Raw genomic sequence first — 18,918 nt, forward strand, 5'->3', positions numbered from 1 at the left:
GTTGGTGAGAATAGAAGTTTAAAAATCCACCAACAGCATTGAAAATTAGTATTAGCTACATTACAGAGAGTCTTTTAAATAATTAAATGAAAATTGTAATGTTGTAAAACATCCCTATTCTTATTTTGCAGTTGCATAGACACCTATAAAAATGGAGTGCTCAATATTTTATTCACAAGTATCATGAGCTTCCCTTACAAGTAAACAACTGCAATTACCATCGTTCAGCAAATCTGCTCCAATTTCAAAATCATCCTGTGGCAGAAACAGATAAATATCTGTCCATACAACTTATTAAATATGAGTCCTCTTCTTTGGAAACCCAATGACTATTCAACAGACCTACGTGACACTACTAGTGCACTTAAAAAAAAATAAATAATAAAAAAATAGTATTTAACTTGCCAGCAGCCCTCTAAAGAGTCTAGCTGCCTCAGTGGCCTAGTAATGGAATTCAGTGTATTTCCCTGCTAGATCAATGGCCTGAATGCTCGCCCACATCAGTGAGGGCTGACAACTGCAATCATTTAATGACCTTCTGCCAGCTAAGTGAATAAAACCAGTAATTGTAGTCCCAGAGAGAACTGTCTTCAATGTAGTACTATCATCACCATTTAACACCCTACTGGGTAGGCTCAAGTAAGGCAAAGTACTGGGTGGGCAGGATGGATAAAAAAAATCCCACATTTGCAGAGGAGCGCTCTCGTTATGAACAATGTTGGCATGTCAACAATGTCCAACTTTTAGCCCCAAGAAAGGGATAGAGAAAGAAAACTGGCAGTTACCGCTACTTTCTTTCAGAGGCGGACTATACATGTAATCCCTAGTGTGGTAAAATTTTCCAGTTTTATGACTACTTGCATCCAAACAAGAACTGAAGAACAACAAACAAGCTTTGGGTGCAGTTTTTTTGTGGAAGTATCCCATGTGTTTGACCCTCCACCACGTATGGAACATGACTCTTCAATCTGTACTATATACAACAAATACTACAGTAATCAAAAGATTTATTTTTTTTTTTTTGTCATGATATAATACTGTTGGAGATATTGGGAGTTGTTTTTTGTTATTGTTTTTAGTTGGTGTTAAAGGTCTCTGAACTGTTGTTTAAGGCTAAAAACTTAACAGTTTTCTAACAAGATCTGAAAGGCCAGCTCAGGATCAGCAAAAAAGAGTAGCAGTGAACCACTGCCACTAGAATATCAGACCGTACCCAAACATATCCCTAGCGCAACACCTCATCAGTGTGTAACCACGGACAAGTCTCATTCTGAACGCTTCTGCTCCTGTAAAATGAAGTTAATAATGCTCACTGCCTTTGAGAAATAACACTGATAGGCTTATACAAAGGGGAGAATAAAAGCTGAGAGAATATACCCACTGAGAATCATTAAAGAGAATTCTTTCTTATCTTGTAAGGAAGTTAATTAAAATAGTAATGTGTTCATGGTTAATTACTGGAGGTGAGATCAATCACAGCAGTGAATATGAAAGCTGGAAAAAAAGCGAAGGGAAAAATCTTCAGTGATTTGTTTACAAAGACGACAAGAAATGAGCATTTTCCCTGCAACAGCATTCTCATTTTAATCTCCTTGTATTGGCAACGAATCTACCTACCTGAGGGCTTAAACAGACATGTTCTTTTAAGGTGCTCAAATAAACAAATGTTTTCTATCTTTTTTTTCTTGATGGCAAAATGTATTTAGCCACTTACTGGGGAGATCTAAACTGTTTTTATTCACCAGTAATGATACAGTAATTTAAGACATGGGAGGCTGTAAAACAATTCCTGAAGTTCCCTTACACTTGTTTAAAGCTCCTGTATTTAAAAAGGGATTATGTACACCAGATTCAATGATTATGGCTGTGTTTTAATCCATGTTATTTCACCTTGTGTTTTAAGAAATTCTGAGAAAGAAATGGAGCACAGCATGCAGCTCAGGATCAAGCATGCCAGCTAACATCTCTACTCATTATAAAAGTTGGAAACAAAACCACTGCAAATTCAATCAGAAGTTCTACTTAATAAGGCACAGGAAGAACATTTTGAAAAGAATTTTAGTTAAGCTACTAAGCAATCACTTCTCTTGTATACTTAAAGCAAACTAACACTTTTATAATGCTTTGAGTATGAAGGTTCTACAGACTAACTTTTTAAAGAAGTTCTTCAATTCCCTGTGCATTCAGCAGAAAAAGAAACAATCTCATATTAAAAAGTTTGGAAATAGTGAATCACAAAGCATATAAGATGATCCAACTGAAGAAGGAGAATGGTATTTTAGTATTATCCCCCCCCCCATGGTCTGGTATAGTGATAAATCTTCCAAAGAGCAGTGAGCAGTTCTGTACTCCTCCATCCCAAACCACATTTCCATTGTTCTGTATTCTGCTGAACAAAAGCTCCCAACATCCTAAACTCTGCAGCAATCCTCTGTGGTATGTAAGAAGGGGACAGAGCGACCTTGGACATTTAGACTTTAAATCAGAATTTGAACTGGATTTACAAAGAAAGCAATGCAGTCTCCTATCCCTTCATCCTCTTACTTGGAATAGGGATCCCTTGTTCCTACTCCTCCTACACCTCCAGACACTTAGGGAATATCATGCTTCACCAGAACTACTGGTGTGAATTATCTGAAGTGCATTGGATGGGGCTGCTTAACTATGCTGGGTGTAGAGCGAACTGCTACTCCTCTACCTAGGTAGGACTTCAAAGCTCAAGAGCATGCAAGGTCCTTATGGGAAATCCTTCACTTGATGCTTTTCTAGACATAATATCCTTCATATTGATAATTTTCACCTTAAATGGAGTGCACTACAGCTGCAAATATAAATAATTTTTAATATGCAATCTCTGGGCTTTAAAGAAATACAGAGCCTAAAAGCTAGAAGACTGTTTTCAGGTAGTGTTTCTTCACTGACCTGGGATTAGGAAAGGTAATGGCAAATTAGAGTGGTGTTTGTAACAATCACATGCCAAGGGTGTAAGAAGCTAAATTCACACAGGCATCCTGCCAACACTGCCACAGTTGTCACTGTGATTTTGTTGATGTCCTCCAGAGTAAGACTGTTGCCTTGGTGCCAAAACCACAGCTATTACCAAAACACCGGCAGAGCTCAGAGCTGAAGACTTCAGCCTTCTTCCCGGGAATCCTGATAGAAAGTGAAGCAGCTCAAAGCTCCTTTTCTCCCTGGAAGAGGGCAGGTGTCTGTTACACTGTGGCAAGCATTAAAACCGATATGCTTCTTCACATTCCCTCCTCCACCACAGTATTACGTCATTTTCTTCCCCACTGCAACACAAAACCACAAGGAAATAAAATCCAAACAAGCAACAACAAGCAACTTGTTTCTCCCAAGTATTAACTCCATTCTCCCACCCCATCCCATGAGGAAAAGGCAGGAGGGAAATTCCAAATAATGTTAAAAACAAGAATGTCCAGCTCCTCAAAAATCAATCAGTTCTCAGGAGGGGATGGAAAAGGATGCCAAAACAACTTTTTTTCCCTAAAGCAAAGGGAAGAATTGTCTCTGCACAGATTCAGTGTTAAAAAGTACATGCCCTTCTCTGCTAGGGGAATGCTTTTTCTTAACACAGGTGCCAGAGCTACTGAATTTCTTTCCAAACTCCAGTGATCTCTTCATACCTATTAGACAAGTGACAGAAACAATATTAAGACCATCTCTTTATCAACACTGAAAAAAACAGTAATAATGTCAGCTCTTGTATTGCGAAGCAGGTTGAGCTTACTACAGCTTTCATAGGACACTGCTTTCTTCTGCTGCAGTCTCTTCTCTTACTCGTTATTTCAATGAGCGCATTTAATGCTTAGGGAATGACACTAACGGCGAGGGCAAGATCCAGGAATAGCGTGGGCAGGTGCCGAGCACAAGTTTCTCCCACAGCTCTGCCAATCAACCTCAGGCCTGACTCATCTTCCCGGTGTTTTATTTTCCTGAAACAGAGATTAACAACTGTGCCAAACTGTACAGTGTAAAGTTCCTCCAGGAATTGGAACGACTGGAGGTTAATTTTCCCTACCAGTGACTCATAACTTGAGATCAGCGCTTCAACAGGTTGAAGATGGGGGTGAAAGGAGGAGCAACAGAACAAGCTTTTTACGAAAATCACTTCACCTATAAAAATGATTTTTGCAAAAGAGGAAATGATTCATCCCAGCCGCAAGAAAACAAATGTCCTTTTAAAGACTTGTCCTAACCACCAGCTGCTTTCAAACCAAACTAAGTAGTACTACAAATTACACAGTTCTTCTGCAAGGCCTAACACAAAGTGCATCTGTCAATAGCAACAACTATTTTTGGTTCATCTCAGACTATTTTAAGGGCAGTACTGGAAGGTATTCAAAGAATGGCAAACGGAGCCAAACAACATTTCAATTGTTGCAGTTTCAACACTGACAATCACACGTATCAGCCTAAAAGTAGGTGAGTCCTGAGCCAGGACAGAGCACTGCTTATCCACGCCTCGGTGTCACAGTGAGGTGTTAATAGGGAGGCGCAGAAGTGTTTAGTTTGTAAAAATAAAATTAAGGCCTTTTATTTAAAGCAGCAGTTATTTATGCAGTGAACTACTAATGCCAACTGCCATTTGTAAGCTCCTGCAGAAGTGTTTCTCCTCTCCCGTAAAACCCACTCATGGATTTCAGCTGCTTCCTGAAAACGTCTGTCACGGTGACGGATGAAAGCATTTGGGGATGCAAAGACAAATTTTGCAAAGCATCTGGTAGAAAAAAGTTATTAACACTACTCAACATGTCATTTAACAAACACAGTCAGGATACAACTTCGATGTGTGACAAGCATTTCTCACAGCCTGATCCGTAATGAAGGTCACACACGAGCCTTTCAAGGTAAGTTACTCTAAGTACTTGCAGTGTGTCCCACAGAGCCAACAATCTGTGGGCACGCTCATACCCTGGCGTAAATGTCAGGTATGGTGGAACAGCTCTCGCTTCGGTGCAAGATGAGTTGGCTAATTTCTTCTTTGGGCTGCCAAAGAGTGATAACATAACCTCAGGTACTACAAAGCAGCTGCTCTGCCATAAATTACGTACTGTAGTAAACTTTACTGCTGGTCCATACTTTCACAGTCTGCAAGGAGTCTGTGAAATGCTTTAAAATTGATCCAAAAAAAATAAAAAGGCACTGGTGGCATTTTCCAACTGCCAATAATTCAGATTTCATACACAAAGAATCACAGAATGATTTGGGTTGCAAGGGACCTTAAAGCCCACACAGTCCTAATCCTCTGCCATGGGCAGGGACACCTCCCACCAGCCCAGGTTGCCCAAAGCCCCATCCAGCCTGGCTTTAAGCACCTCCAGGGATGGGGCATCCACAGCTTCTCTGGGCAGCCTGTGCCAGGGCCTCACCACTCTCATGGTAAAGAATTTCCTCCTAACACCTGATCTAAGTCTGTCCTCGTTAAGTTTAAAACCATTCCCCCCTGTCCTGTCTCTATCTGCCTGTGTAAAAAGTCAGTCTCTACTTTACAATGATACCTCTACCACTACGACACCTTACCACTTCAGTTCAAGTCTTCTTAACTCAATCATGTTCAACGACTGCTAAAGAACAACAACTCGTTAAAATTTCAGATATGCTACACAAACGAAACTAGGGAGATTGCTAAGCTTAACGGATATTTCTTCAGGTATATGAGAATAAAGGAAGAACCTTTGCAGGGGAACTGCCTTTCATTAAGGGCATGGATCTGAACAGGGCCAACATTTTCCTTTACTACTTTAACAATTCAGCTGGAAATTAAAATTCCGAAATACATACCACAGTGTTATTTATTCTTCCGTAATTAACAATCTTTGCCTATCCTCATCATTTTTCTTTTATTCTTAATTTTGAATTTCTTTCACAACTCCCTGAACTGTTGCCTGAGTTTTCAAATGACTATGCAAGGCTGAGAGGAATTTGTAAATTGCTTTGATTCAGCTACTACATCTCCTTCCCTCCTCCAACGCCTATTTAGCAGAAAAAACATCAAACTACATGGGACCCCATAAATGGGGATGAGGACTGGGGTCTTGCTGAAGCATGGAAACCACGTGGTTCCAGCCCTGGCCTTGACAAACAGCTTCCTCCATGGCTCATCTGAGAGCTCCCCATGGATCCAAACGATGTGGAAAACTATTTTCCAATGTGTTGCCACCCTGAAATCATTTGTTGATAAAAGGCAAAACAGAAACAGTGGTGATCCAAGAGTACTCTTTATGAACACAGATCCCAGCGTAACTGCACAGGTCACATTTACCTAGAGCTGACACTGAGAAGGAATAAGGAGAAAACTACTAACAATAATACTGACTTTATCTCCTCACAACTTAGCAGTGAACCTCTGCTAGTGATTCCCACAGTAAAAGTTTCCAAGGGCATAGCACAGAATGCTTCCTCCTTGAAACGAGGTGTATTACTACTCTGCTTTGCCCTAATTTAGCATGTAATTGATTTAAATGTAAAATGAGATTTTATTTTTCCAGATATTTATTTTATTAAATGTGAAAAAATGCATTATTTCTAGTTTACTGCAACCCTAAATCTCTCTCTCTTTTTTTTTTTTAATTATAAGGGTATTTGTGTTCCATTATTATCCTTGAGTTTGATGGCAGTATTATTATGGTACCAAGCTCTTCCCTAAAGAGAATGCTCTTTTCTTTCTCTTTTTCAGCTCACTATGCCCTGAAGTTATTTTGTGGAAGTCTCTGTCATGAATTTGAGTGAAACACACACTGTGAGTACATTTTCAGCAAACTGTCATCTGCAAAACGCTTATTTCTGTCTGCAGATGCATGGACAAACAGATGGGGTTGTTTACAACAGCCTTAGGCACGCACACTACTGTCATTCTGCTTTTACAGAATCTGTCCTGTATACATAGCAGGGGCAAAATTAGAAGTAAGAAATTAAGAAAAATACCAAATCTCCTTTCAAAGATTCCAAGCCACGGTGTCACACTGTTGCTTAACTATACTATTTCTATACATCTGTAAGATATACACTCTATAAGATATATATCTTATAGATGTATTGAGTATATTTTCTATCTATAAGATATCTATATATCTATCTTAACTCTACGATCTATACTAGGTAATTTCCCCTTTTTCTGTACTAGGTATATTTAAATTCTGCTTTCGGGCGTTGGTTCTTATACCTTCGTCCATAGAAATTAAAATCCTCTATTCCACTCTGACTCCGTTGCAAAATCTTACATATAAAGTAACTAAACCACTCTCCAAATTTTCTTCCATAAGTATGCTACACCTCATAATGTAATGACTGTAATGTAATGTAATGACTATTCTAATTCTTTAACAAATTTATATGAGCACTCTCTAGAAGTATTATTACATAATCTTTTTAGCCACAATATTTGTTATGAGCTCAAAGCACATGTCTACAAAGAGCTCCGCATTTTCCTCGGCCTGTTACATCTCATCCATAGCTTGCTGTTTTCATAGGAGTAATTTCACTTAACTTTATAAGCCTTAAACTTAGCTAAGTCTTAGAGAAACAGGCACCTCCAACAAAGTTTCTGTGTTACTCAACTGAGGTACCAGTCTGAGCCTTTAGAGACTATTTTGTGAACCTACCATAACACTTCAGTTCAACACAGGTGTGGTTTTAAGTAAGCCTCCCCACCACCCTTCTCGTGCCTTGGCTCACACAGCAGAGAGGTTTCATGCAGACTGGATTCCTTCTGGATGAAACTCAAATAGCAGATACACTGCGTGAGTGCATCAGAAGCGCTTCAATCAGTTCTCAAGACAGGTCTAAAGCTAGCCTTAAGTAAAACTCACAAAAATGGGCACTGAACCCTCAGCACAAGCTGCTGGATTCTACAGATCTGCTCCTGTTATGCCGTGCTGCTTATTATTATAGACGTAGCTTATGGCCTTCCAGGGATTGTAAAGAGACCTCTGGGTAACCAACTGACACAATGCATATGATTTCAGATTGTGAAGTGCAATAAATCCCTCTGGTGTCCAGATATCTTACCTTCACTTGGCTATATATACACTGAGTGACAGATTGTCATAATGGGACCATTTAGTAAAAGTTTACATCATTCTAAATCAGTAACCTGTTGTCCTTGTCATTGCTACCTGCCAATCTTTGTTGATGCCAAATACTTCATCAGCAAAGATTTTATTCTCTAGATTTCTGGGAAATTTACTGAATGGCATTAGACCTTGCTAGGGAAGACCTCTCTCATCTCTCCCTGTGGAGAAATGGTTTGTCGACCATCCACATAAATCATTTTGACACTATCTGTGCAAACTTTTAAATCCAGAGGCCTTTTTTTTTTTTTTTTTTAATCAAGGCAGAAAGTCTTCTAAGAAATTTAATCCTTTGATAGCTTTATAAAGCACCCATACAACCTTCCCCTTCCAAAAGGCAGCAGGCACGTTTGCCATGAAACAATTCCACAGAGGACAACTATATTTGCCTTTTAATTCTTTATTCCTGGAGTCCCAGTGAATCATTACAATGTTAGGAAATAATTAAAACAGAATTATGCAGTTCTACCCTACTACTTACTAAGTGCTGCAGCAACATCCCATGGTCCCAGTCCCCTTTGGTAGCAGGCAGCATACAGATAGAATAAAAAGATCCCTGTCCAAAATCATTTAAACTTCTAATATCAAAAGATGTTAGATCTGTACAGTAATTGCTTCATGGTGTATTACATTAAGAAAATTACTTACATGTAAGTATACGTGTATTTTAAATTACTCTCATCTTTTGCTCCTTGTTCTAGTTGTGCCAGCACTGCAAGCAAAGGGTCTAATCCTGCTTTTACGGAAATCAAAGTGAAGTGTTTCAAGTGTAACTGCACCCATATGTTAAACATAATATACTATGCCACTTCTTGGAAAGGTGGACAGAGTAGGAAATTCTTATATAACACGAATGAAAGTGATTTTTCTGTTCACATCACTAGATATATTCCTGCTCTTGTCCCAAATCACCATGGTTAAGATATTTCATACTTCTATGGCAGACTTCACATATTTGATGCTAGCTCTGAATGAATCAGTGCATTTCCTTCTTTCCTCCCAATGTCTTCTTCATGTCTTAGAGTTCCCACAGCAGGAATCTGTAGCAAAAGCCATCACTATTTTTATATAAGAATGGTGGGAGGAGAGAGGGTTTTATCTATTATTGCTACTTCCCACTGTGGGCTCTGGCATACTGTGGAAATGCTGGGAAGAAGAATGGCTATTCAGCTTTCTTCTATTTCTTCACTGTCTCTTAAACCTTGCCCTATTACACACTTACTGGAGGCATGGCAAGTTGCCCTGCTGGAAGAAATAAAAAACATATGGAAAAGAAAGAGCCTGATGTTAAAACAAATATCAAAGAATACCATAACACAAGAAAAGATTATAGAACACAGTGCCTTGTACCAATAGACAACTAAGAATTAAGCCTGCTTGGTTGCTTGTGGTATCATCCTCCAATCTCTAACAAAACTTAATGCAATGCCTTCAGTGTGCTATGCTTCCCACACAGACCTGCAATCCAGCAGCTAATAAAGGCACTCTCACCCTCAGCCAAGGACAATTTTGTTAAACTCTCATGTAAGTGATTAAAAGAAGACAGAAAGAGTCACATTTATTACCTGAATTGTCTGGTAAACTGAAGGATCAAATCCTTTCACAGTCACCTCGCGGAAAACTCTTGGCTCCAGTTCCTCTTTGGTCAGATCACAGTGATAAATAATACCTATAACAGAGCGCAGCTTTGTCAGCTTAGTGTACGGGCATCATTAAAAGGATGCTGGTTTAGGCACTGAGATGGAGTAATGAAAGCAAAGATAACTCAGCAGGGTGAAAAACAATAGCTCCTGATACGTTCTTTCAGTTGATATACATTAACATATACATATATGCACTTCATCTAAGAGGGCTGCAAAGGCTTTCCATAAAGACAGAATGAATAATTCTGGCTGCCCATACAAAGTCTGTATTCAAAGAGGGTTAAACTGAAAAACAAGTTTTAATGAAGTTACATAACCTTTCTTGAAAATGATAAAATTGGAAGAAAGAATTATAAAGTCCACTTTAAATCATCTCCTCCATAGCCAACAGCCTAAGAATAAATACACCAAGAATTTTATTCAAATCTACATTTTTTTCTCTCTATAATATGGTGTTTTTAAATTACAATTGAAACAGAACCCTAGATAATGGAAAGAGCTGGGCATCCCCTTGGAATTGCGGCAGAGTAGCAGGTTACCTATGTGACTGAACAGAATTTGGGTCTACAACAATTTATTCTACATCCTGATCCTGAAGGCTTGAAGGCAACTTCATTTGCTTGAGCTGCACCTATGATTTCCAAATGATTGTGCACATGAGAAAATTTCTCCCTCTGAGCAGTACAAAACTGCTAGGCTTCAAGACATTTTTTCAGATTGCAACACAGGCAGAATCACAGACACTGTAGCAGTCTAGACACTACACAGATGTGTAACTGGCCAAGAATAATTTTGTATTTAGAGCAAGCCACCTATTCTGTCAATTAATCCTGGTACCACTTGAACATGTGCCATACAGGGTAAGACCTTTAGGAAAGGGTCTCAGGCTACTGTTGTGTTTGCACCCTAGTTCACATACTACAAAATCCTATGATTCACGCATACAGTGCAGACACATACAATATACCCGCAATGTTAATTGTTCTGGTTTTCTGCTTTAAAACCAGGTGGTCTCTGCAGAATTTTAAATGTGCATTAAGGAAAAGAACACTAAAAGTTGAAGGCAACAGGCCTTCTCTATAGAAATTCTCACTGTAATAAAATTAACCAAGGTGGACAAGACTTGATTGAAATAATGCTATATTGCGTATCTTTTAGATAATTACTTCTGTTTTCCTGAAAGTATTACAGAGGTTATGGCTATAAAAATTATATTGAAAAATGAAATAGCGAGGACACATCTAATACAAGTTAATTGCCTCATTAAATCATTTTTATGGACTGTGGAAAATCAAAGATACAGATTGGCAAAGAAACACAGACAAAAAGCAATACTTCTAATAACTGATACAGCCTTTTTCCATAATGGTCAATTAATAGGGGAATAAAAAGGAGGACTGCTCTGAACTGCTAGGAATACTTTTCCTCCATTTTCCTTCACAAAGTGACTAGCAAACTTAACTAATGCGGGGTGACAGATACAAATAGGCATTAAAGCAGCATTTCCCTTATGTACAAGGATCCAGCAAGTGATGTGAAAATGGAAAATACACCAGCTGGTCACAGGCAGGGCAGTTTTACTGCTGCCCGGAGTAGGCAGAATGGCTAACAATGGGAATGAGAACTAGAAAAGTTTCCCAATTCTTCCTCCACGTCAAGTTGAAGAGAAAAAGGAAAAAATAAAGCTGTTTTTCCTCTTGAAATCTTTTACAAAACAGATTCCATAAAAGATCAAGGCATCTTCTTTTTTCCAGAAAACACACTTCTGAGACAACAATCATAACTGTCCTAGTGTCTTAATTAAAAGTGACATGATACACGCTCTCTGATCTTACGTGAAGTATTTCCTACGTCAAATGAATCATCTGATGCATTAACTCCAAACCTGAAAACTGAAATTAATACTCAAGAGTCATTATGAGACACTCACCTTAGTCTTTTATCAAACCACAGAATTTGTACAACAACATTTAGGTTCTTTTAAAAATTACGAAGGCTGGATTTCAAAATAACTTATCAGTAGTATGGAATTATACAAGCAGCAGCAAGTGAGCATTGCTATGAAGCTTTACTATCTCGTTTACCTGACTGTTACTGTTAAGAATGTATATTAGGTTCAAAGTAAGAGATCATTCAGAAAGCCCAAGCAGATTCCAAAATAACACAGCACATGGGGTTTAGTTTTGTATTTCTTGTTAATGCAGTGACATCATTACATGACTGGGAATCCCAGCATTAAATCCCCATGTTTGCTCTGAAGATGGCCCTTTTAAAGTTCAAAGCATTACACTAGGGATACCGGCCTTTTTTCTTCAAATCATTTATATCTGACTGCAGCAACAGAAGGACTTCTCTGCTGGGAATAAACACCACTTGGTAACGTGGCTTTCCTGAACAGTACACAATCAATACTGCTCTTAGAAGATAAAGTATTTTTTCACTGTTATTGTTAAACACAGTACAAGGAACATTACAAGAAAACTTTATTTTAGTTATCTCTAATATAAGTTTTAATTTCAATTCCAGCATTGTATGGTAATTACTGGATTCTGAATATGGATGGTGCAAGAGATCTAAAGTTGATTCCATCTTGCAACTGACACTACCACATTTCATGCTTTGCTCTGTACTCAGGTCAAACATTACAATCATGCCAAACCTACAGATTTCTATACTCAGTGAGCAGAATGATATCACTCTGGAAAAATGAAATGTAATGCTAGGGGAACAAATACCACTTCGATGAGGGAAACTCTCAATACAGGTCAATGCTAGCTTAATGAAGACGGCCTTCAGGATATATTCCTATTTGCAATGGACTTTAACTCTCCTCCTTCCCTCTCTGTAATTAGAATACGTGTATTAACCTCAACAAAACAATACCTATCTAGCTATATTATATTACGCTATTTTGAAGACTTTAAGCTTTTAATTAGTTTTGCTTTGACCTCTTTACACCCTCATTTTTCTCTTTAAATGATAGAAATCATGTGAGAATCTCTGAAAACATGAGCTACGAAATAGTGAGAAATATGCCTGAAAACTGTTTTTAGAAAACATCCTTTCCAGTCGGTTGCTCATTTCCATTACTAAGATGCAACCCAAATTGCCATCCTTAAAGCAAGTGGGAGCTTAAACGAGTAGAAGAACAAGTAGAAGAAACAAGGATATAGACGAAATTGGGAAGTTTGTAAGTTTCCTTAGATTCAACTAAAGCTGTTGTTCAATTTAACATATATTTTCTGGAAGAAGAAAGAGGAACCTTTAGTTTGGGACATGAAATAGCTTTAAAAAGGATTCACTGTCTGCACAATTAACTCGCTTTTTCAGGTGAGGAGTGCTTCTGTGGCAGCAGTCACACTAAGCATACACTGCAACACCATTTGTAGACTTCGATTTTACTGTATGAAGCAATGCAAATGCTAGAACTTCATCTCTAGCACAAGTCAGTCTTTTGTAGTTTCTGAATACAGATCTCAAACGTTAGCAGGCACATTGTTATATAGATCATGGACTTCTCCACTGGTACATGCTATGGTTGCCCATAGGGCGAGAGAAAGCAATTTTATCTGCATCTTAGATGTACCTAATACATACTAAACAACAGAAAGCAGATCCCCAGGAAAAGGAACAATACACAAGGGAAAAAAACATCTTACCTGGAGATAAAAAGGAAGTAAACTGATAGAATATTTCACTATCCTTCTTTTGACCACTATATCCCACAATACTGCCAACCTCTAGTGGGAAAGTCTTGAGATGTGCACCAGTAGCTAGATCATGAAGTTGCAGCACATTCTTCACATCATGCAGATAGCACAAAACCAGGAAGTTGGACCTCACACAGGCAACCCATTCTGCACAGAAAATAAAAAGTCAAAAACAGTCGAAAAGAAAAACAAAGACATAATAAATACAGATAAATTACACAAAAGAAAATAAATCAGGTTAAGAGCTGACTCAAATTCTTTAGCATACCTAAAAAAAAAAAAGCACCAACCCTTCTGACATTGACCAAATTTAACTCTTAAAGCCTTTAAAGTCACCTGCCTTCTGAACCCAAAAAAATGAATCCAAATGTAAAAGCTGACATCCTTTGGACATGCACTAACCATGTAGATTTACATTTATGCAGACACAGATAAAAAGAATTGTTTAACCCAGAGTTTTCTGCATTTTGAGTTTATACATCAGTATTGTTCTTAAATATCACATATTTAAATGAAAAAAAAGACCAAACAAAATGGCCATCAAAAATTGTTTTAATTTTCATGTATTTCCATAGGTATTGCTGGCAGAATTCAAATCAGTATGATTTAGACTTACGCTAAATTAATAGCGGAAGAGAGACATGTTATCCTGTATTGCACAGTAAGTATAGAGCCTAGAGGTTACTATTCATCCTGGTTTTACTGTCAGTATTCAGAAGACTATTCTTGTAATCAAGCTTTACTCAGTATATGAAAAAGGCTGTTCTGAGCCCTGTGAAGTTCTCAAACATGCCATTTTCAAAAAGCAAACAAAATAATGACCCTCCCCCCAAAACAAACAAACAAACAAACAACTAAATCAGAACAACAAACCACCACCTGCTTATTCAAGAAATTCATGCTTTTAAACAGCGTTTTTAAGACTATATAGTTGGAGGGACAGGATAGAGTATAGTGACCTCAGCCTGGCATACAGACCCAGGACCAAATGGCACTGCAGAACTTCCTTTCCTTTATGCCCCTCCTGACAGCCCCAAGCCCCTGCAGAGCTGTGGACCTCAGGTGTGCAGCTGTGCAGGAATGAGAGCTGCTGCTGTACCTAACTTTTCACGTGCTGATTTTTCCCCCAAAAGAATTACAGGGAAAAATAAAAAAACAACCATAGAAATGGAAACTTTTTCATTGAATGCCTTTTTTTTTTTTTTTTTTAATTCTACTTTGGAAAATCAAATACAAATAAGGCTAAAAGTCATGAACAAAAAAGGATGGAAGGAGGGACTTTTTGTTTGTTTGTAGTCATTGCCTTCTTCCAACCACACATATGCTACTTTTGCCCTGACACGCGTGACCAGAGACCCAAATCGTAGACAGGGTAGCAGCATTAGACAACTTCTTATCTACTGGAAGCAAAACCAAAAAAGATGGACTCAAACAAGCAAGAAAAATGAGGCAGGACTGACTGGACCACACTGCAGTGTCAAAGTATCACTGCAAGGTGGAGACTTCAAAATACCAACACAGGAAGAACAGACAAAATAAAATGGAAGCAAGAAAAAATTGACTCATTTTCTGTCTTACACTATATTATTCACATTTAACAGTTCTTTCAATTTTTCTCAAAGCCTTATAGAACCCAGTGATTTGAGTTCACAGAGTTGTACTGACCACAGCCTTATTAAAAGCATCTTGGAGCATTCAGGTTTCAGAACAAAGTTCAAAGACATATCCTGTGCCCTTTCCTTCAAGGATAACAAGCTCTTTCTGAATTGTAGGTCGAAACTCATTACTCTGCAAAGCACAGCATCTTCAACAGTCTCTGCTTTTATATACAGTTCAGGTCTGTCACGATCCCCAAGAGTTCGAAGACCTTCAAATCCTAATAGGTCCAGGGAGTCTGCTTTCCTCTCAGCTCGTTCCTAAAGAACCAGCAAAATTTAACTATTCTGACTTTCTAGCCATAAGAATTTGTGAAAAACAATACTCCCAAAAGACTACCAATGAAATTACTTTTTTTTTTTCCTAGGCTTTCAACTCCCTCATGAGCTTGTAGCCTAAATCTGTAATTTTTTGAGCCAAAGCCCCAGAGTACAACACTAATTGAAATTTCAGCCACGAAGCCATGACCTGAAATAATACGATACAGCACAATGTAAGATAGTCTATAAATTTAATTGCTGTGTAATTTTTGCTCTGGAGTGACTTAAACCTCTTAAGTGAGACTGGAGACGAGAATAAACTTCATAACTTTGTTATATCCAATTACAGATTTTGAAATATAGAACCATTCCTGGCTGAACACACAAGGAGAATATGCAGTCATTTCAAATATTCATTACGTTGTCGTTGCACAAATCTGCCAACAGTCACATGTATAACTGGTTTATTAATAAAAAGCTGAATTAAAAAAATAACATCCCTACAGTAACATCGTGCAGTAAGAATCTGCTCTTGTGAACTTGTTAATATTATCAGTAACATCTGAGACTAAAATGTCCAGTTTTACACTGGAAATCTCCTGATAAAGTTTCACAAAAAGGATTGAGATACTGTCAGATCTGCCTCAAATGTATATAATATGTAGCTCTGATTCAGCAAAAAAAAAAACGTTGGGCAGTCTTTATTTTAAAATTAAATTGTGATGAACCTTAATTCCTCACTAATTACTTAACAAAGCATTGCAGTTTAGTGGATGTTTTCATTAAGCTGAAGTACATGAGGTATTACTTTTTTCTTAAAAACGATTCACATGCTCAGGGGTAAGGCTGCTGGCTTACACGAAGATTTCTGCTATGGAACTTGCCTAGGAAGCAGCAATATTACCTTCATCACTGCCCCTTTCATTTACAAATTATATGCTTTCAGCATGGTGAAAATAGCAGATGAGAAGACAATGGGAAATGTTTTTCAAATTGTCTATGAGATTTCGGAACACAGCTTCTTTGGCATGCCCGTGTTAGAACTGGTTTGGTGCCTTGCTAACTACCTCCAAAACTTACAGTAAGGAATGCTGAAGTGTGTAAATCAAAACATAAAACAACTGAGGCAGACATAAGAGCAGAAGAAAATAAGACACCTTAAGAACCAACATTTATATACATAGCAAGCAAAAACAATGCTGAATTATTAACAAGTGCTATTTCTGACTGCAAGCCGAGTCTGTTACTCCCATGATCAGCACTAAGAACTGCAAATACCCTTGAGTTTGTTTTGCTAGTTAGCCTTCCCAGTTTTGCTCATGCTCTGAGAAAAGCATCCTGCATGCCTCTGCACTTTCTTGAAGCTTTTAAGATTGTGCGCATGCAGCTTCACATGTCTAGAAGTTAAGGCTGACATCATTACTGTAGGCTCCCTTTACAGACAATGGGCAGAAATAAGCACCTTTAGGATGCAATTCACCCAACTATATTGCCTACCCTGTTCCTGGACACTGTGAATTGCTTACTGAATTTCTCTGTGGACTCACAAGATTTTTTTTTTTTAATTTCATTTAATTTTTATTTTTTTTAGGTTTACCATCAGAGGCCTCTTCAACACATAGGGTCAGTTTATTTTCAGTTAATACCAATGGACAGAGTAGTTCTCACATGTTTTTTCAAGCTCAGGTACACTTAAATTCATTAGTTGTTCTCCAGCATACTTACAATCCACATCAGGCAAGGGATTTACTTTACTAAGTAACAAACAAGTGGATGGTTGCCTTTTCCAACCTGACCCTTTTGGCTTCAGCATCAGAGACGGATGGACACATTTAGAAACACTGATCAGTGCTAAAAGCAGGTGTAAAGGATTATTGTTGGTACTACCCTAAAAGACGATGATGTCCATGTTGATGACTACATTATGTTCCACAAAATTGCTAAATCTGGGCTAGAAAAGTTGTCAATGCTCTGAGCTCAACCATCTATCTTTAATAGAAGTGGTCTAGGTTCAACTTCTCAGAAATCCATACACTGATACCTTCCAAAAGCTTGTTTACTTTGGCAGCTTTCACAGCAACACTGTGAGAGCCAAACTAGTGCCATGTGTAATAAAAACTTATGAAATAGTTTTAGGAAAAAAAATGTTGAATCCTTACAGAAATGTTGAGCCCTTTGTGCCACTAACCTTAATTACTTACACCAGTAATATATACCTTATACCTTTCATTTCTGCAGCAGTAGCTCCAGCATGCTAAGTGTCCCTGTGTACAACTGTGTTTTGACAGATGCAAGTTGAAATGTTGATGATGGAGGATATGCCAGGCTAGAACTATGTAGTCATAAGAAGAAACAGTTGAGTTAGTTTCTGTACAATATGCTTATCCATCCACTTAATAAATAAGAACACATTTGAATGGACTGCCAAAGCTTTAGCTGGAAAATAGACCTGCAAGGCCATTTTTGGTTTCTTTGATCATCACAGACAGCAACCATAAGTTTCAGCGCCCTGCAGATCAACAGGTATGCATGTTGATCTCCCATAAAGTGACCCATAACTGCCACTGAAGCTTATCTACGGGCAGACTTGAAAGTAAATCATTAGCAATTTGCAGAATAAAGCATGAATCATTCTGAAACCTGTGAGTAAAAGCTCATGAGCCCTCACAGAATATGCCTTTTCTCTAAGACACCATCCTCTGCCCACCATGTTTAAGTTAAGGACAAGGCTCCAACCAACTTTAACACAACAAGGATTTTATAATCCACCTTCTCTCAGTATGAGACAAACAAGAAGGAGCAGGAAGGCACAGCTCTTCTGAAGCTCTTTCGAAAGCTTCTTCAAGTAACTGGCAGACTTCAGTCATCTGTGACTGATTGAGGTTTTTCCATGCTAAACTGAGTTAATCAGAGCCACAAAGAGGAGCAGAATAAAACTCTCAGTGGGACACGCATCTGGACTTCATCCTCTCCCCATGTCCCATAGTGACTGAGGGACTGTATCTAGCCTGGCCAGATCTTAGAGGGTAGTTTTAGTTGCTAGGAAACATGGGAGCTAACCCTTTTTTTTTTTTTTTTTTTTTATTAAAAAAATAAAACACACACACACAAAAAACACATTTCACAGTAGAATCTTATCAACCTGGTCCTTTGCACTGCAGCAGATTTCTTCCTCTCTGCCATACCTCTGTGCTAGCTGTCCCCACAGTGTACTTCCTCAAGGCCCTAAGATGGAAGTTCACATACGTGCTCCTCAGAATACCCATGCAAACCTTCATTTGCTTTAGTTTGAACACAAAAATCCCCAGTGTGGAATATGGGTATTTTAGGAGACTACACAGGGTAATGGAATGCACAAGTCTCCCAACAGAGATAAACACAAGGGACTGCTCACACCTATACACATCTTTGTCATTCAGGATTAGTTAGCAATTTTGTGACTACTTGGTTCAGACTTTCTCTCCTGATTTTGCTACAGCACCAAACGACAGTCATCTCTAAATACATTTGATGATTCTGGGTGCTTACCATCTTCCAGTAAAACCTATATGCAGAA

General features: G+C 38.3%; 1 protein-coding gene across 1 annotated transcript in view; it reads right to left on the minus strand.

The window, feature by feature from the left end:
- The window catches only part of PREP (prolyl endopeptidase), a 99,473-nt gene that overhangs the window by 27,747 nt on the left and 52,808 nt on the right, over positions 1 to 18,918 (minus strand). The window contains exons 9-10 of the mRNA XM_084284109.1: positions 13,396 to 13,593; positions 9,659 to 9,762 (exon numbers count right to left, since the gene is read on the minus strand). Of these exons, the coding sequence (XP_084140235.1) occupies positions 9,659 to 9,762; positions 13,396 to 13,593 (302 nt within the window). The remainder of the gene's footprint in view (positions 1 to 9,658; positions 9,763 to 13,395; positions 13,594 to 18,918) is intronic.

This window comes from Netta rufina (genome assembly GCF_964035555.1).
Source record: "Netta rufina genome assembly, chromosome: 3".
Classification (NCBI taxonomy): Eukaryota; Metazoa; Chordata; class Aves; order Anseriformes; family Anatidae; genus Netta; species Netta rufina.